Source organism: Trichomycterus rosablanca, chromosome 4 (genome assembly GCF_030014385.1).
Source record: "Trichomycterus rosablanca isolate fTriRos1 chromosome 4, fTriRos1.hap1, whole genome shotgun sequence".
NCBI lineage: Eukaryota > Metazoa > Chordata > Actinopteri > Siluriformes > Trichomycteridae > Trichomycterus > Trichomycterus rosablanca.
The window spans coordinates 43830082-43850332 of NC_085991.1; the positions used below are offsets into that span (position 1 = coordinate 43830082).

The 20251-nt window shown below is 38.4% G+C and overlaps 2 protein-coding genes across 3 annotated transcripts; both read left to right on the plus strand.

The window, feature by feature from the left end:
* Positions 1-126: 126 nt before the first annotated feature.
* Positions 127-3777, plus strand: six7 (SIX homeobox 7). 2 transcript variants are annotated; one of them, XM_062993375.1, is made up of 3 exons: positions 127-537; positions 2970-3134; positions 3499-3777. In XM_062993375.1, the coding sequence occupies exons 1-3, from the start codon at positions 127-129 to the stop codon at positions 3526-3528; spliced, it is 606 nt and encodes a 201-aa protein (XP_062849445.1). In that variant the 3' UTR covers positions 3529-3777. The 2 variants fall into 2 exon arrangements, with proteins under 2 accessions (XP_062849445.1, XP_062849444.1); XM_062993374.1 differs by having other exon boundaries at positions 2970-3133; positions 3257-3561.
* Positions 3778-11408: 7631 nt separating this feature from the next.
* On the plus strand, positions 11409-19611 carry zgc:101810 (uncharacterized protein LOC493612 homolog). The gene is made up of 7 exons (XM_062994363.1): positions 11409-11532; positions 12106-12394; positions 13773-13909; positions 15157-15306; positions 16312-16457; positions 18660-18792; positions 19213-19611. The coding sequence occupies exons 1-7, from the start codon at positions 11524-11526 to the stop codon at positions 19381-19383; spliced, it is 1035 nt and encodes a 344-aa protein (XP_062850433.1). The 5' UTR covers positions 11409-11523; the 3' UTR covers positions 19384-19611.
* The last annotated feature ends 640 nt before the right edge of the window (positions 19612-20251 follow it).

Sequence of the window (20251 nt, forward strand, 5' to 3'; positions counted from 1 at the left end):
TGGACTCTGGATGATTCAGTGCACATTTGGAGAAAATGCGCAAAGTTCAGCTTTAGTGCGCAAACCTGCAAATACTGAAGCAAGTGTGTGGCTTCTTTATAGAGTTAAAACAAGTAAAACGGAGTAATGTTCCCGTTACCGATGTTCACGGCGGATCAGGTGGCTCGTGTGTGTGAGAATTTGGAAGAAACGGGGGACATGGAGCGCCTGGGCCGCTTCCTCTGGTCTCTCCCGGCTGCAGCGGCGTTAGGTTCCGCAGCAGATGCACTACACCGGCATGAATCAGTGATGAGAGCCCGGGCTCTGGTTGCTTTCCACGGTGGAGATTTTGAGGCTCTGTACCGGATTCTACAGAGTCACCGGTTCACCCGGGAATCCCACGCCAAGCTGCAGGATCTCTGGCTGCACGCGCATTACCGGGAGGCGGAGCGCATGCGCGGCAGACCGCTGGGACCGGTGGAGAAGTACCGGATCCGCAAGAAGTTCCCACTGCCCAGAACCATCTGGGATGGAGAGCAGAAAACCCACTGCTTCAAGGTAAAAACACCAGTCTTTAATAACACACATTTACATTTACGGCAGTTAGCAGAGGCTTTTATCCAAAGCGACTTACAATTATGACTGAACACAATTTTGAGCAATTGAGGGTTAAGGGCCTTGCTCAGGGGCCCAACAGTGGCAACTTGTGTTTATGACATTAAAGTGACACTTTCTTTCTTCACCAAAATACAGACATAATCCAGTTCATTAAATTTGGATGTTTTGGGTCAGTTTGTTTAATGCCTAATGTATGTATCTGTTTCCATGAAAGTATTAATATATTAATACGCTAGGGCAGTTGTAGCCTAGCGGTTAAGGTACTGGACTAGTAATCAGAAGGTTGCTGGTTCAAGACCCACCACTGCCAAGTTGCTGCTGTTGGGCCCTTGAGCAAGGCCCTTAACCCTCAATTGCTCAGACTGCGTACTGTCACACTACTGTAAGTCGCTTTGGATAAAGGCGTCTACTAAATGCCGAAAATGTAAATGTACGTGTTAATTATTATTTATTTTGCTGGTCATACACTATGGGCTAATAATAAACCAAACCTGAAAATAAAAGCTAAATTAAGTTTTTAGAATCAACATAATACATAATAATGTTAATAATACTAATGCTACTACTACCACTAACAATAATAACAACAATAATAATTATTATTACTATACCTACACAAAAAAAGAATCAACAATTGAGTACTCCACTTAGGAACACAATCACTTTTACATTTTCATTTTCTACATTTAACAGACGCCTTTATCCAAAGTGGCTTACATTACAGGTACAATATATAGTCTGAGCACTTGGAGGGTTAAGGGCCTTGCTCAAGGCCTTGCACAACAGCAGCAACATGGCAGTGGTGGGGCTTGAACCAGTGACCTTCTGATTACTAGTCCAGTTCCTTAACATCTAGGCTACGGCTTGCCCCACAAGCCATCCCTTATGAATCTGTAGTTTTTAAAAAAAATTTTCTATCATTTATTTATTTTTAAATGAGTTCTCACCTTCCTTCCTGACTATTTTATCATATTATTATTATAGTATTATAAATTATACTGCTTACTATGTAATAATAAATGATAAAAATAAATGATAATATATTCATAACATGATAAACAACAAATACATTTTCTTTAAATTATTTAAGTGGCTCTTAAACTCTCTAAACTCAAGCAATTTGGGTTAAGAGCCTTGCTCAAGGGCCCAACAGTGGCAACTTGGCAGATGAAGGGCTTGAACCAATTGCCTTTTGATTACTAGTCCAATTCCTTAAATGTTGCACAATTGTACAACCGTTTCTAAAGAAAGTAAAACCAAAGAAAAAGGCTTTTAAAAAACATAGACATAAGAACAATCAGTTGTTATTGACACAGTTGTACAGCTTCAGGGTGGACACAGGGAGCTTGAATCTGAGCTTGAATCTGGCCTGTGGTTACTGGTCTGTAGTTTGGCATGTTGCCCACATCTTGCTCCTTGGTATGACTAAAACACAGAGTAAATAGGCAAATAAGTATATGTAGTACTCACTGCAACCCTAATCAGGATTTATCAGTTATGGAATAACAATGAAAAAATGATTAAATGGATATATTCATATAAATGAAGAAAATACATTTTGCTTCGCACAGAAGACAACAAGAAGGAAAATCACAGCACTATTCTGCTAAACTGGATAGTTTATTCCACCACTGTGTAACCTTATGCTCCCTATTAAACTCTTCAAATATTTCATTACTATAAGTGCCACTGTATATTAAAACCATGTAAATACAGAAATGTTGTCGTATTTAATCTTTTTCTGTTAAGGACCACCTGTGGCACTTAAGCTGCTCAGTCACAGATGATTTTCTTTCTTTAAATCGAAAGTCGTCTGTCCTGGTTGCAGTCAGTGCTAATCCACGTAGAACAAATGCTCACAGTCAGATTGATTCTGGTTTCTTTGTGCTGTTTTGTAGTCTCTAAGACTCTAAATGATTGTTGTTTGTCCTATAAACTGTATCTGAGGACTTGTTAATTTAAAGCAGATCACTTTTCTTTCCTAAAATTATTATTGCAAGTAATGAACCTGTTATTAATAACCAAAAGGGTTGTAAGATATATAAAATATTTAAATACTGCAGCAGGATTAGTTTTTGCTTCCTTACAAAGTACTGAACTAGTCAAAATGGTCACTGGTTCAAGCCCCACCACTGCCAGGTTGCAGCTGTTGGGCTATTGAGCAAGGCCCGTAACCCTCAATTGATCAGACTGTCACAGTGCAGCTTTGGATAAAGGCGTCTGCTAAATGCCAAAAATGTAAATTTGATACAAGTATTATATATTAAATATTATTAAATATTTATGTCTGACTTATTACTAAGTATTTTTGAATGGATACAGATGCTTCCTGCTTTTAAATACACCACCTTCACAATGCATTGTCTTCTCAGGAAAGGACACGCACTTTGCTGAGAGAGTGGTACCTGCAGGACCCCTACCCAAACCCATCCCGTAAACGACACCTGGCCCAGGCAACAGGTCTCACACCAACACAAGTGGGCAACTGGTTCAAAAATAGACGCCAAAGAGACAGAGCGGCATCAGCCAAAAACAGGTAAGCAGCTTAGCCAAAACCAGACCTACAAACTATATAAATATTCAACTTCCTGCCACAATAAAGAAATTAAACATATGTCTTAAACAATCTTTCTTTTTTCCTTTTTATTTCAATTTCTAGATTGCAACAGGACTCGTCTCTTCTCACATCTGGTAGTTCTCCAGATCGTTTTTCCTCAGAGCAGAATCACAGCTCAGAGAACAGTGACTGTAGTTTAGGTTCAGGCCTTCGAGACACCAGAGCATCCACACCTGATATATCAGTCAGCAGTGACAGTGAGTTCGAACCCTGAGCAAAGCCTTCAATAAAGACTGATTGACTGCAGACACAAGCACAATCCAAAGTAAGATACATCGCTAAATGAACATGGAGAACATGCTGGAGTGTCTTAACTGTCAACTGATAAAGATCAGATGGACTGAATCTGCATCTGAAAATGACTTTTGAGAATCTAAAGACTTGCACTTAAAAGGACACGTTTGTGAAATCAGTGAATCGGGAACCTTGATCAATTCTGATTACTGAACTGTTGCCAAATAAAATAAATGCTTCACTGTTTGTAACAGGAGGAACACAATGTAAGATTGTAAGCTGGCACATGTATGATGAACAAGAAAACACCTGAACTGAATTAGGCAACATTACTGTATAATAAATGTACAATAAAAAGATAAATTCTATCATTCATTTTAGATTCTGTTAGATAGAAACTCATTTTATCTCCATCTTATGAACACTTCATCATATAAACACTTAATGTGCACTTTATTAGGTCAACCTATTAGGTGAAGTACATACACTATATGTTCAAAAGTATGTGGACACCTGACCATGAGCTTGTTGAACATCCCATTTCAAAAAAACAAATGGTATTAAAATAGACTGACTTCTCTATGCGATATTTAGCTATAACAACAGCCTACTCACAAGACTTTGAAGCATGTCTGTGGGAATTTGTGCCCATTCAGTCAAAAGAGCATTTGTATGGCTGGGCACTGATGTTGGTCAATAAAGCCTCAATCTATGCTCCAGTTCATTTCAAAGCTGTTCAGTTGAGTTTGAGAAACAGAATATGACATTCCCTAAACTGTTGTGGCAAGTTTGAAAGCATATAATTTTCTATTATACAATTGATTTATTACACCTGTTAGTAATTGTTGTGGCTGAAAAACAAGAATTCAAAAGTTAGAAGTGTTGTCACAATACTCTTGTCTATATAGTGTACACCTATTGATTATTTTAAAGCTACATTTACTATACAGATGAAATTTGTAGGTATACAGTTACAGACTTTAGCTCATATGTTGCTCTGTGCACTGTTGCTGACCAGATGATGCTTGGATGGTGGACCATTGTTAGCTCTGCGGTGACACTAACATGGTGATAACATGGTAGTGTATTGTACTGGTATGAGTGTATCTGGTGCAGCAGTGTTGTTAGGATTTTTAAATACTGCTTAAACTTACTGACCTAACCATGCTTGCACTCATAGGTGTACAGTTAGAGACTAGAACTATTTTTTTCCCGTTACTCTTTTCATCCGTGGACACTTCCTAATCACAGAACACTGTGTGTTTCATATTTTTGATTGAAGCCCAGCATAAACAGTGAGGTGTTTACAGTCCTAACAACACTGTTGCACCTGCTATGTTTTTACAAGTACAACACATGGTAGGATGGCATTATACACTGATCAGGCATAAAATTATGACCACCTCCTTGTTTCTGCACTCACTGTCCATTTTATCAGCTCCACTTACCATATAGAAGCATTTTGTAGTTTTACAATTACTGACTGTAGTCCATCTGTTTCTCTACATACCTTTTTAGCTTGCTCTTCAATGGTCAGGACTCTCCCAGGACCACTACAGAGCAGGTAGTGTGTGTGTTAGTGTGTGTTGTGCTGGTATAAGTGGATAAGACACAGCAATGCTGATGGAGTTTTTAAACACCTCACTGTCCCTGCTGGACTGAGAATAGTCCACCATCCAAAAATATATCCAGCCAACAGTGCCCTGTGTGCAGCGTCCTGTGACCACTGATGAAGGTCTAGAAGATGACCAACTCAAACAGCAGCAATAGATGAGCGATCGTCTATGACTTTACATCTACAAGGTGGACCAACTAGGTAGGAGTGTCTAATAGAGTGGACAGTGAGTGGACAGTGAGTTGTCACTGCAGTGCTGAGAATGATCCACTACCTAAATAATACCTACTCTGTAGTGGTCCTGTGGGGGTCCTGACCATTTAAGAACAGGGTGAAAGCAAGCTAAAAAAGTATGTAGAGAAACAGATTGAGGTCCATTTTCAGTGATAAAAGTAGTACCAGGTACAAAGCAACAAATGCTACCATAGGACATACATAAAATATAACTGTAGTGTCTTACTTTATATCTACATCGTGTGCTAAGAGGGTGTTCAAAAACCTCAAACATGCCGCTGCATTTAAAACACCAATACCAATACAACATCTGGTCAGTGGGGTTCTATGATCCCATTCCATTGGGGTAGGGGTAGAAGATGTACAGAGTAGCAGTAATTGTATGACAGAACTCCAGTTAGGAAAAAGTTCTGATCTGAGTAACATTGATTCTGGCATGAACTCAAGTCTTGCAGCAAAACACAGATACTATTTTTAGATGTTGGCATAAACAACATAAATTGATGGATGCAACCTCCCTTGTGTCAAGTCGTTGGTGGTGGAAGGGTGGAAAGATATTTTCAAGGCACGCATTTGTGCACTGTTTGTGGGTTGAGATCTGGGCTGAGACAGTAGAGAGAGTAGCATATGCTTCACATAAGTAAACTTGTGAATTGGCATCTTAAATGAAAATCTTATTGATCAGGTGTTCAAATGCCTCAAAATGCCTTCCTAATGTTAACAAAGACATAAAACCACATGTTATGTTTTCCTGATTATAGGAAAGGATGACTGATCTGACCCCCAGTTCCTATATAGTTTAACACCACTGAACTAGATTGTAAAATACTGCCTATCCAGCTATCGATTCCATGATAAAAAATATTGCTGGAATTTAACAATATATAGAAGTTTTTGGGAAATAGCTACATCATATACAATATTCTGAAATCCTAAGTTGCTATGCCAGGTTATCAGGACACTAAAAATGTTAAATTGTGCGATAATGGAATATAGAGTAAGAGAGAGTAGATATTACACATGGTTTGACGGGGGGTATGCTATCGTGATGGTTTGCCCGTTAAAACACATAGGAGATTTACAATATCCTTTTTTTTGTAAGGCCCTTAACCCTCAATTGCTTAGACAATATACTGTCACTGTACTGTAAGTCGCTTTGGATAAAAGCGTCTGCTAAATGCTGAAAATGTAAATGACAGTCTCGCTCTTCTCAGTCGGGGTGGGGGTCAGTTCCAGTGGAGAGGAAGCATAACGCAATTGGGTGAAAAATTGGACACACTAAAAAATCAAGAGAAAAAGGGACAAAATGCATAAAAATGCATAAAAAATTGAGTGTGTGTGTGTTTGCATGTGATGGACTGGTGACCTGTTTGGGGGAGGGGGTCCTACCTTATGCCTGATGAATTATATCCACTGCGACTCAGAATAGGCTAAAAATGTGGTAAAACAGACAATAAATAAATACAGAAATGAATATTTTTGGAATGCAATATTTGCCGTGACTTGACATTCATAAAGTCTACACTAAAAACAAGCAGGTAAATAAAAGCTGCAGAGTATGCTCCCATGTTACAGAAGAAACTGAAAAACTTCATAAACTACACATAACATATATGCAACCTACAAAAGGATGTAAATGTATAACAGTGCTAGGCAGAATTTGGAGAATCTGAAAGCTCCTTTACCTATAAGTATTTCTCGGTAGGTACAGGTGGGATGGGTGGGATCTCAGTGGGAGTGACTGTTTTTTTCTAGCCAGCCCTTACAGCACATTGTCTACATTCCTAAACAGAAGTGAAGGCAAGCATTTGTGGAGAAGCCACTCTGTCATACTGACGGCTTCTTTTACAGCTACAAAAGTGGGAATAATACTGCTGCAGGACTGCAGGGCTTTAACCTGCTACTGACCGCTGCAGCATGGACAGTGCAGGAAGAAAAGTGGTAGTCTGTGACAATGGCACTGGGGTAAGCGGACTTTACCTTTTACTGGGAGTGGGAGAATGCTAGGTGTTTTGCATAGATTTAACTGTATGGATAGGCTTCCAAGCGTGATAGTAAAACCATATTTACTAAATATGTCCAGAAGTCTGTTGGTTTAAATAAGACATCTTAATATTACATTTAAGCTCATGGACACTGTAATACACCCCAATGCTCAATGTCAATTAATTTAGAACATGCAATTATTTTTAATTTAATAATGAAGTTAATTTATTACATTTATTATTTACACTGGACCCATTATGAACAAATTCAGGACTTCCAGGCTGTGTTTCAGTAAGAGGAGATATGCAGGGCGTTTCTGTGCTCTGTTTGAACTTGTTTTGTGAGGAAACTTGGATTATGTCATGACCTTAAAAGGTGGTACAGAACAATTAGGCACTGCTATTGGTCCCAAATCGGGAAGTGTTGTTAAACCATCCATACTGTGTTCATTACACTAAAAAGGGTGCAACCTGTGGTAACCTGGGTAACCTGTGACGCCTGTTGTTGTATTTTTGCAACAATATTGTATGCATGTATACTTAAACTATTCTAATCTCTTTTTAATAGTCACACTTAATCTCAAAAGCATGATAGATAAAAATAAAATACATGCATTTTTACATAATCCTGCAAGAACAACTTAAAATACTGTAAAGAAATATACAAAATATTGCAAATACGGAACACTATATTTATTTGCTTTTAGGGAGCAGGACTTTCCAGGGCTTCTTTTTTACAGTCTGTGTTTAAATAATTCTTATCAAGTTTAATGATTTATAAATCTGGTGATTGGGTACGGCAAAGGAACTAACTGACTTCCTCCTAGTGTTGATCAAACAACTCATAAATAATTTTAACAGTATATATGGGTGTATTATCATCCAGATATACACCGACCAGGCATAACATTATGAGCACTGACAGGTGAAGTAAATAACACTGATTATCTCGTCATCACGGCACCTGTTAGTGGGTGTGATATATTAGGCAGCAAGTGAACATTTGATCGTCATAGTTGATGTGTTAGAAGCAGGAAAAATGGGCAAGCGTGAGGATTTAAGCGAGTTTGACAAGGGCCAAATTGTGATGGCTAGACGACTGGGTCAGAGCATCTCCAAAACTGCAGCTCTTGTTGGGTGTTCCTGGTCCAAGGAAGAAACAGTGGTAAACCGGCGACAGGGTCATGGGCGGCCAAGGCTCATTGATGCATGTGGGGAGTGAAGGCTGGCCCATGTGGTCCAATACAATCCAACAGACGAACTACTGTAGCTCAAATTGCTGAAGAAGTTAATGCTGGTTCTGATAAAAGGTGTCAGAATACACAGTGCATCGCAGTTGAAGGACTGTTTTGGCAGCAAAAGGAAGACCAACACAATATTAGGAAGGTGGTCATAATGTTGTGCCTCATCGGTGTATATGGGTGTATAATCATCCAGATATATCTATCTGGCTTGTTAGTGTGCAACCTGTTGACTGTTAAACAACCAAGCAGAGCAGTCCATGGACCAAATGATTTCCAAACGATTTGCTGTATCATTATGGAACACACACTATTCATCAAGGTTATTTCTTTATCTGTACTTTTGTGATGTTTAGCTACTATTATGTAAAGTGTCCGTCCTTCACTGTCAATGAGTTTTGACTTGCCACCACTGCTGATATATGCTGTTAAATGTTGATTACCTTTATAGAACTTGTGATTGCAATGGTGACTCTTTAAAGTTAACTTTATCTTTGTAGTGTTTCTGTTATTTTGTTCACCACCTATAACATTCCTTTCTTGTATTCATGGAATAAGGTGGTCAGCAATCTAACTTCAGAAAAACACTGCTGTGAAGCAACACAAACCACTGTGAGTGTGTAGGTGGACATGATCATTTTCAACTTAACACAATGCCTTTTTCATGCTGTACAAAAATAAGTTTTTGTGTGTTACGAATCACTTTATATAAACTTTTTCTTGACGTTTTAGTGCTTAGTTACTGCTGTGTTTTTCAAGCACACATTCATTCTGCAGACTGTGGAATGTGTGTTACACCACTCAGACAAGTCAGGGCATTTCTGATTCATGTCAGAGTGAAGAAAATAAGTCAACACCAAAGAAGTACTAAAGCACTAATAAACATGCTTTAAACTTGTTTTGTTTAAGTTTAAGAATGAGTTCTGTAACAAGAATACACCAATCAGCCATAACATTAAAACCACCTCCTTGTTTCTACACTCAATGTCCATTTCATCAGCTCCACTTACCATATAGAAGCACTGACTGTAGTCCATCTGTTTCTCTACATGCTTTGTTAGCCCCCTTTAATGCTGTTCTTCAATGGTCAGGACTCTCCCAGGACCACTACAGAGCAGGTATTATTTGGGTGGTGGATCATTCTCAGCACTGCAGTGACACTGACATGGTGGTGGTGTGTTAGTGTGTGTTGTGTTGGTATGAGTGGATAAGATACAGCAGCGCTGATGGAGGTTTTTAAACACCTCACTGTCACTGCTGTACTGAGAATAGTCCACAAACCAAAAATATATCCAGCCAACAGCGCCCCGTGGGCAGCGTTCTGTGACCACTGATGAAGGTCTACAAGATGACCAACTCAAACAGCAGCAATAGATGAGCGATCGTCAATGACTTTACATCTATAAGGTGGACCAGCTAGGTAGGAGTGTCTTATAAAGTGGACAGTGAGTGGACACAGTATTTAAAAACTCCAGAAGTGCTGCTGTGTCTGATCCACTCATACCAGCACAACACACACTAACACACCACCACCATGTCATTGTTACTGCAGTGCTGAGAATGATCCACCACCTAAATAATACCTGCTCTGTGGTGGTCCTGTGGGGGTCCTGACCATTGAAGAACAGGGTGAAAGCAGGTTAAAAGGGTATGTAGAGAAACAGATGGACCACAGTCAGTAATTGTAGAACTGCAAAGTGCTTCTATATGGTAATTGGAGCTGATAAAATGGACAGTGAGTGTAGAAACAAAGAGGTGGTTTTAATGTTATGGCTGATCAGTGTATATGTATAATACAAACCTCCAGAAAATCTGTGATGTGTTAGTTTTCTTGAACTTTTATTTAATTGACAAAAGTACAAAAAAGTCTTTCAAAGTTTTTCACCAATTTTATTTTGTGTATATTTGAACAAATTTTAAATTTGATGCCTAAAACACACTCAAAAAAGTTGAGACATAGGCGTGTTCACCACTGTGTTCCATCACCTACCTATTAATGACTTTTTTAATAGTTTAAGAACTGGGACAGTTTTGCAGGTGGAATTTTCACCCATTCTTGCTTGACGCAAGACTTCAGCTGCTCCACAGTCTGTGGTCACTGTTGTTTGATTTTCTTTTTGATGACACGCTATACATTCTCACTAGGAGACAGATCTGGTCTGCTGGCAGGTCAGTCAAGCACTAACAGTCTGTATTTAGAGCGCATGTGCGGAATGAGACCTGGCATCGTCTTGCTAAAATTACCATGGACTTCCTGGGAGAGACGTCACCTTAGTGGCAGCATGTGTCTCTCTAAAATCCCAATATACACATAAATAGTGCATTCACACATATGTTAATCATTCATGCAGTGGGCACTGATGCATCCCTATACCATTACAGATATTGGCTTTGGCACATTGCACTGATAAGTCTGGTTGGTCTTTTTCATCTTTGGAGAATTTGAATATTTTGAAGTTTGAATCCAGCTAACCCCTGATTTTACAATATTGCTTATTAATGTATGGTAGATGGTAAAAGACCTAGATTATTTGCACTCCTGCATTGTGAAATGTTCTTTTTAATCTGATTCACAATTTTATCATTAGGTTTGGCACGTAGTGGTAAGTCATATCCCATAAATGTTAGCAAAGAATGAGCCTTGGTAGATTCACCAATTATACCCAATCATAATTCCCTCACATGCAGCTCCCTTTGTCCTAACCTACAATAATGTGTAATACAATAAGACATAGAATATGTTGGTTGGTGATAACCAGGCTAACACTTTTTTGTTCAAACCCAGTTTCAAAGTAACAGTACTTGCTCTTTAAAGTGTCAGTTCTCCTATCAGTTCTGTAAATTTTTTAACTTACGTTGTTTCCTTTTGTTGATTTGCAGTTTGTCAAGTGCGGTTATGCTGGGTCCAATTTTCCAGAGCACATCTTCCCAGCACTTGTTGGTCGCCCAGTCATACGCTCAGATACCAAAGTGGGAAATATTGTGATTAAGGCAAGTTTCATGTTCTTGGTAGTGTTTTCTTTTCTTAAGTGTTAAGAGAAATTTAGGAATGATGAAGTCTTTAAAACTAAATCAGACTGATTACCATTTAATGTACCCTTTATGCCCAAGTTTATGTGGACACCCAGCCTTGAGCTTGTTGTACATCTTGTTCCAGAATCATGTGCATTATTATTAAGTTGCCCCCCTCATTTGCAGCCACAACAGGTTCTACTTTCATTCGTCAAAATTGTGACGAATTGTTGCATATTCAGTCAAAAGAGAACTTTTGAGGTAAGGAACTAATCTCAAAAGTAAATTCTCTTGTCAGGCCAATAAAGTTCTTACACAAATCATGTCTTTAAAGACCTTGATCTGTCCACAGGGCTCAGTGATACAGAATCAGGAATAGGCCTCAAATTATACACCTCTGTATATGTTTTATACAAATATATAATGTAGGTTACTTATACTGTAAACAATGTTCAAAAAAATTGAAGGGCTGTTCACATACTTTTGGCCATATTGTGTACTTAAAATCAGACAGAAGTGCCAATTCAAGTATAATCTACATGAACTCAAACGACTCCTTAACAATTACAGGACCTAATGGTGGGAGATGAGGCAAGTGAATGCCGCTCTATGCTGGAGGTCTCCTACCCTATGGAGAATGGGATGGTGCGTAACTGGGAGGACATGCTCCACCTATGGGATCACACATTTGGACCAGAACGTCTAAACATCAACCCTTCAGATTGTAAGGTTTTGCTAACTGAGCCGCCACTAAACCCCTTGAAGAACCGTCAGAAGATCGCTGAGGTTATGTTCGAGACCTACAAGTTCCATGGCATTTACATTGCCATCCAGGCCGTGCTGACGCTTTATGCACAAGGTAAAATAGAAAACCACCAAAGCTCTGTTTGCTAAATCAGGATTTCATTTATATTTGCAATCAATAATATTCAGCCTCCTAATGAAAATAGGAATTTATAACTTTAAACTTTTCTTCAGAGCTTTTTTTATTTTGCCCTAAACGAAGTCTTTACCTGTAAATGCAGCAAATGAACAAAGACAACAGATGTTTTAGAGTAGTAGGAGGTTTTGTTAATACTGCCATGTCATGAATATTCAACCTCTACATAATATTGGAATATTCTGGAGTGGAGAAATCAGTCCTGGAATATTCTGGAGTGGAGAAATCAGTCCTGGAATATTGTGGAGTAGCCTTCTCAGTTTTGCAGATTTAAAACCTATAGAAAATGTTTGGTGGGTTTTAAAGAAAGTTGTTGCAGCATAAGAGTCATCGAGCCTCAGTGAGTTGGAAGCTTTTGCATGACTCAGATGCTTGTTAGCACTTACCAAAATCACTTATTAGAGGTTTTCAAGGCAAACGCATGTTCCACCAAGTACTAAGACTGGGGGTAAAATATTAATGCACATTGATATTTTCAAAAGAATTAGATGTTTTTTATTTCAACTGAAAATTATATTTTTAAATCAACTGAAGATTATGTTCTTACAACTGCTTGTATGCATCAATAAATATATATTTTCATTCAGTTCTATACAATCACAATTATACTTTTTAAGGTGAGGGGTTGAATATTTTCACAATTTACTTTTTTCATACAAGAATTTGAATAACAACATTTAAGAAAACCCCCACACTACACAAGTTGTTAAGAAATTACCCAAAATATAATAAACATTAATGCCTGACCTGCAGTAGGTAATTGTTTAAACTGACTAAAACTAATATATAAATATGTAGGAGACCACATACTATTAAGTACGTAGTAAGCAAAAATAAAATGTATTTTTCCCATAAGATGTGACTGCTAACCGGTCTGGGTAGCACAATGTATTTTTAATTTAATGTATACAGTGGACCCTTGACTTACGAATTTAATTGCTTCTGAATCCGAATGTTCGCTCACTGTATATACGTATAGAGAGAGGCGGTTGGAGTGAATTTGTTCGTGATGTCACGTGTTTTGTGACTTTCTGTTCGTAATCCGAAATTTGTTTGTACGTTAAGTTGAAAAAGATCGTTTGTAACCCAAAATGTTGGTATGGTATACCGTTCGTAACTCAAGGGTCCACTGTAATTAATTTGTAAATTAATTATGCAGTTTTTGGTTAATTTAATGCTGCAAGTATTTAATTGTGGGTTTGTTTTAATAATATCAAATTGTCAATATCAGGATCACATTGTTCAGCAGTAGTTTGTTCATACTGAGCCTGTTATAACCTGTGCTAGTGTGCCTCAGGTCTCCTGACTGGTGTGGTGGTGGATTCAGGTGATGGTGTGACTCATATCTGTCCAGTATATGAAGGTTTCTCTCTCCCCCACCTCACTCGCAGACTGGACATTGCAGGTCGTGACATCACACGTTACCTCATCAAGGTGGGATACACAGTTTAACAGTCTGCCAATGATAGGCTAGCTACTTTAATAAGGTAGTTAGTAAAGCTACAAGTTATCTTATAAAGAAGGTTTTTTTTTTCTAATTACAAGTATTAATTACATTAACTACTGTGTCTTTACTTAGCACTTAGGCTGAGCAATAACATGCACTTACTAACTTTCTGTAGCATCTAAATAAAAAAAATGCTAAAAATGTAAATGTAATGTTTGTTAATGTGTGTTTGTCCTTATTAATGTTGTCACTGTCCCTATTCATGTCCCGGATAAGCTAAGTGTAGTCATTAGCATTTGCATTTTTGTTTGTCTGAGTTAGTGGTTAGAGTAATTTAGTCTAGGGATCTGTTATATGTTTACAGTTAGATTAGCATTAGCTGTTAGGATAGCATAGTGTTAGCTTAGCCTTTGTTCTCCCCTGTTATTGTCACTTCTACTGTGTTTTGGTAGTTTGTAAATAAACATGTCTAGAACGTTTCTGCAAGTGTGTCCACCCCCATCCTTGAGCCCAGTGTTACAGGTTGAATCCTTGCCTTTGGTCATTGTCTGTCATCTTGGGTGCAAGTACAGAGAAGCCTTGATGCTTGTCTTCCTCGAGTTCTGGGTGGAGGATCAAGTCGAGCGAGACTAGTGGCTCAAAGGTTGTGTGGTACACAAACGTAGACCTCAAATGTAGTTTGGAGCTGGTCTGTTTTGGCTTTGTAGGCGAGCATCAGTGTTTTAAACTGAATGAGTGCAGCTACAGGAAACCAGTGAAGAGAACACAGCAGTGGGATGATGTGGCAGTGTTTAGGTTGGTTAAAAACCAGGCGAGAGCACCTGCCAGGAGGGAGTTGCAGTGGTCCAGCCGTGAGATTACAAGTGACTCAAGAATCTGAGTGGCTTCCATGGACTGAAAAATGGACGAATCTTCTTCTTCACAATGGAATAAATAAAACAGATTACATATTCACAAGCTACTTGGTTGAAAACTAACAGCATCACAACCTTGTTACAGATATGTGATTAAATAAATAGCTTTGTTTATTGTATCTCTGTTCCTGCCCAACATTGATGTCTGCTTTGTCTGAACTTGTTAAACACTTGCTCACATTTTCGTTGAGCAATATCGGTGAGGCCTCAAAGGTTGTTGTATTGTGCCAGTATGTTCAGTGTTTAGTGGGTGATGAACACAGCAGCTATAAATTCTGCACTCTTTTAATTTGTGGACCTATTTCCTTCTACATGCGCAGCTGTTGCTGCTGAGAGGCTACGCCTTCAACCACTCTGCTGACTTTGAGACGGTTCGGATGCTAAAGGAGAAGCTGTGTTTTGTGGGTTACAACATTGAACTGGAGCAGAAACTGGCCAATGAGACAACATTTCTGGTGGAGTCGTACGTGGTAATACACTCAAACATACAGTGCCTATTTTCGATTTTTCAAATGTATAGTGATAAACTTACACTAAAAACGTATTAAAACACCTGACAACAAGCTTGTTGGACAACCCTGGAGTCCCTATACTATAACATCCATTCTTCTAGAAAACCCCTTCACTATCTTAGTGAGTAGAGCTTTAGACGGTCACTCGGAAGCTTGTGGTTTGAATTAGGCTTTATCATGCAGCCAATTTTGGGCCCTTGAGCAAGCCCTCTAGCCATCTTGTCTCCAGGAGTGCCATACAATAACTGACCTTAATTAATATTTATAGATTATTCTACACGATTTCCGAGTGTGTCTGTAGAAAATTGTGCTTGTGTAGTCAAAAAGCATTTTAAAGTCATGCTGGAACAGGAAAGTGCCTTTTTCAAATACATCTGTTAGCAGTGGGTGTTGGTAAAGCATGTAAACCCTGTTAATAAGAGAAATGTTCAGATATTTTTGGCAACTCTGAATCCACAGTGGAAGCAATAATTGCATTACGGTTCTCACTCCAAAAATGGTTTGCTATTGTGTTTTCTTTAGCCTGTAGACTTGACTTCACATTTTAGCTATGCCTACATAGTCATTTAAGAATATATTCTTGTACATACATGTAATTTAATAACGGCAAAGTCTCCCAAACATCTCTAGATTAACTTGGGTGATCAAATTAGATCCTAGGTATTGGCTGGTAGCTAGGCTAAATGACACACATTCTCATTCATATATTTCAGTGAACCATGCTGCTACATTTTATTGAATTATTTGTAGTCCGGTTGGCCTGGTTTCTATGGCAAATTTAATTTGCTCACAAATTTAGCATTTCAAAATAACTTACTGTCACAAATTCAGTGTAAATGAACGTCATTTCACATGTGGAACTGTTACACGTCTTGTTTAAGGCAACACATGCTTTCTTAACAAACATATTATGGAGACCAAAAAAGCTTTTGATTTGTATTGATTTTTATTTATTTGGTGTAGCTACCAGATGGCCGCACAGTGAAGGTCGGTGGAGAAAGGTTCGGGGCTCCAGAGGCGCTTTTCCAACCGCACCTTATTAATGTAGAGGGAGTTGGAGTGGCTGAACTGCTCTTCAATACCATCCAGGCTGCTGACATTGATCTCAGGTCAGATATACTGCAGGCACTGATCACAGATCAGACTCCTCCCACGTTCACAGTGAATCTCTTTCCTCAATCTCATTCAAATCTGCAATTTGTCCAGCTGTGTAATTGTCACTTTTAAGTAAAACTCCTTTTTAATGTCCTTCTACTTTTGTCCTTCTTGCTTGTTTACCTTTATAGTATTATTATTATTTGTATTAAGTGCTGATATCTTATTCATTATTTCTCTAATCCACCCATCCATCAAGTGTTCATTCGTCTTGTGGATGGCCATCTTCTCTTGTGTTCTCTTTTACTTTGAACTTTTTAAAGCATAACTGTGTTTTCCAATGAATTGGCTCCTCTCATAATGTGTCCAAAATTAGGGAGCTTGTTTTGGTAATCTGGCTTTTGAGTGAGAGATTAGGTTTGATTTGATTTGATCAAGAATTGATTATACTTGACACATATTTCCTTGTTTAATCTCGTTAATCTGAAAAATTCTGATCTTTGTTTGGAGAGACAAATCTTTATATCCGAAGAACTAGTTCCTTTATTTTTGTTCTACCGATTGCCAGTCTGTATTGTATTTCCTGACTGCTGGATCATTTTCTTTAATAATTGATCCAGGTAGACAAAAGCTGCCCAACACTTCAACATCTCCATCATTGGTAAAGTTATTGGTCTTTTTAGTCTCTTCTGTTCACTCTGTTCTTTAACTTTCCTTATAACAGACATCCCAAGTCTCCCGGAAGTTCCGGGAGTCTCCCGCATATACATAACGACTCCCTGAGGCCCGCAAGTCAGATAAAATCTCCCGGAATCTAGAACGAGTGGCCAAGAGCGACACAAACGCGCACACACACACACACACACACAAACGCGCACGCAGGCGACACAGACTTTTTCCCCCGATCGCGTATTAAATCCGTTATCTGATATACAATCTAGCGCACTGTGTAGGGAACATAAATCAGTTGTCTAATATACTGTCTAGTGCACTATGTAGGGAACATAAATCTGTTATCTGATATACAATCTAGTGCACTATGTAGGGAACATAAATAATTATGTAATACACTATCTAGTGCACTATGTAAGGAACACAAATCATCATCTAGTTATACTTTCTAGTGCACTATGTAGTGAACATGAATGCGTTATCTAATACACTATCTAGTGCACTATGTAGGGAACATAAATCTGTGATCTGATATACAATCTAGTGCACTGTGTAGGGAACATAAACCAATAGTCTAATTCACCCTCTAGTGCACTACGTAGGGAACATTAATGTGTTTGTGACGCGAACAGTTAGCTTAGTAGCTCAGTTAGCAGCTTCTAAAAGTTCTGTTATCACCCATATCCTTTGGTGTGTGCAAGAGGTGGGCTTGGGGGTCAGGGTCGAGGTCAGGGGGTACCTCCCTGAAATTAGTTTTTGCAACTTGTGATGTCTGTTATAAGGACCTTCAGGTCATTTTGATTTTCTGTTGTGATTGGTGTCATCCACATATTGAAGGTTATTGATGTTTCTTTCACCAGTCTTGATTTCGGAATCGTTTTCCCAGTACAGGTTGTACAAGAATGGTAACACAATGAAGCCTTGTTTAACTCCACTGCCAGTGTGGAACCAGACTGTCCATTTTCTGTCAGGACTGTGGCTCGTAGATCAGTGTAGAGGTTCCTCAGTAGAACAATGAAATGCTCTGGTATCTTCATCTTCCTGGAGACATTACATAACTTTGTGTGGTCTACAGAGTTAACAGCTTTTCTGTTAACAATAAAGCACATGTTGACTCCCTTCTTGAATTTGTTTATAATCCACTGTACATCAGTAATTGTTTTCTTGTTCCTTTGCCTTTTGTAAATCCTGTTTGCACATCTGGCAGGCTCTTATTCAGGTCTGCGCGGAATAATCCTAGTTTCCGCGGAATTTTTCTAGTGTGAGATCTTAGGGGATTTGTACAATAGTTTGCACACTCCTTTATGTGTCATTTCTTTAGTATTGGGATTTAAGCTGACCTCTTCCAATCTACCCAGCCATTAAGTGTTTTCCAGATTTGTTTTTCCAGGCATAATTTGGTCAGCACTTTAATACAGTCATGAAATATTTCTGTAGCGATGTTATTGATTCGTGTTCTTTTTGGCTCTCAGGGCCTGTCTTACTTCAACACTTACCTACTGTTGTATAAAATCTTGTATTTTTGTGTAATCTTTTCTTTGTAGAGCTGATTTATACAAACACATTGTGCTGTCAGGAGGGACCACCATGTACCCAGGGCTTCCCTCGCGATTGGAGAGAGAAATTAAACAACTGTACCTGGAAAGAGTGCTGCAAGGAGATACAGACAAACTTACGGTATGCTAGAATTTATGCTAGGACATCTTGTACTTAATAATACTTGACAATAATATTAAGAAAGACTGGGGCTGTTCAGCTTTTGCTTTGTTAAATTACATAAGTGATTCTGATGATTCTAATTTAAAGCTCAAATTATTTAAAACTAAAACAAGGTACTCAAAAATAGTGGAAATGCATTAAAGTTATCATTGTCTGACAAGCTAAAACTGTTTAACTGCAGCTACTATTTAGACTTCAGATGAACTTGTTTAACAGTACAAAGCTTTTTAAAGCACATATCTTTATTAAAATAAAATCATGTTACACAAGACTAATCCACCCACTACTTAGATGCGTAATCAAACCTCAGTAGACTCTGTTTTGCTCTCGCTCAAGCCCTCTTTTGCTCTTTTCCTCCTCCTTTTTCTCAATCTACAGAAATTTAAGATTCGGATTGAGGACCCCCCTCAACGTAAGCACATGGTGTTCATGGGAGGAGCCGTGCTGGCAAACATCATGAAAGATAAAGAATCCTTCTGGATGACGAGAGCAGAGTATGAGGAGAAAGGGCTAAAAGTGCTGGACAAGCTCGGTGGAGGAACTCGATGAACCAACACGTACATCCAAACATTCTCGTCTTGAAAAAGAAACACTGTACTAATAAATGACCAAAAATTGTATTACTTATTTCTAACAACTCTGAAACATTTCTCCTCTCAAACAACTAAGCAGTAATAATACATGTCTCAATGCACCAGGGTTAAAGTAGCTATCTAAATAACAATGCTCAGACTGTGAAACAAATATTCTAAAGGAATAAATACAGAATCTACAACATCACACTTATGCAAAACTGCTGTTTTTATTTTAACTTTTACACACAGAACATTTAGCAGCATTTTTGGTTTCACTTACATTCGAGCTGTTGTTCACGTGACACGTCTGTCTACAATTGGAAGATATGTCAATCAAACGCGATGGACCAATTAGGATTGAGTTGAGATTTTCCATTAAAGTTCTGTCACATTTTTAGATTATTAAAAACGAAAGTGCGCTTATTAAAAAAACCCTGCTGGATTTTGAAGAGGACATCTGTGGCTAAACGGGAAACGGTGTAGTTTGTTTTATTTCATAACACTAATGGATTAATGGTTGAGGATGTGAGAGATCTCCAAGCCGGGACAAGATAGGTTTTCTTTATCTGAGGTGAGTGATTTATCATTTATAAAGTGATTTTTATTGTGTTTAAACAGTGTTTTTAGATGTGGCAGTAGTAGATGATTTTTTTTTAAATGCTAAAAGTTTAAGTAGATCAGTGTGTTTCAATTTCTGAAGGGCTGCTGCAGATGAGTTGTAGATCAGTGGCACATGTTAATGATGTCATCAAGATGCACCTTGTTACGGCAGTTGCCGAGTGAGCTGGCAATAAACGGCACTCTGTTGGAACGGATCTTTGTGTGTTATTTGCTTTACACAC

Excerpts from the sequence above, each read along its gene's own strand:
- six7 (XM_062993374.1), top strand. The coding sequence starts at position 127 with ATGTTCCCGTTACCGATGTTCACGGCGGATCAGGTGGCTCGTGTGTGT. Across the intron at positions 538-2,969 it reads AGAAAACCCACTGCTTCAAG|GAAAGGACACGCACTTTGCT; the intron begins GTAAAAACACCA and ends TTGTCTTCTCAG. Across the intron at positions 3,134-3,256 it reads GCGGCATCAGCCAAAAACAG|ATTGCAACAGGACTCGTCTC; the intron begins GTAAGCAGCTTA and ends TTCAATTTCTAG.
- zgc:101810 (XM_062994363.1), top strand. Across the intron at positions 12,395-13,772 it reads GCTGACGCTTTATGCACAAG|GTCTCCTGACTGGTGTGGTG; the intron begins GTAAAATAGAAA and ends AGTGTGCCTCAG. Across the intron at positions 13,910-15,156 it reads TCACACGTTACCTCATCAAG|CTGTTGCTGCTGAGAGGCTA; the intron begins GTGGGATACACA and ends CTACATGCGCAG.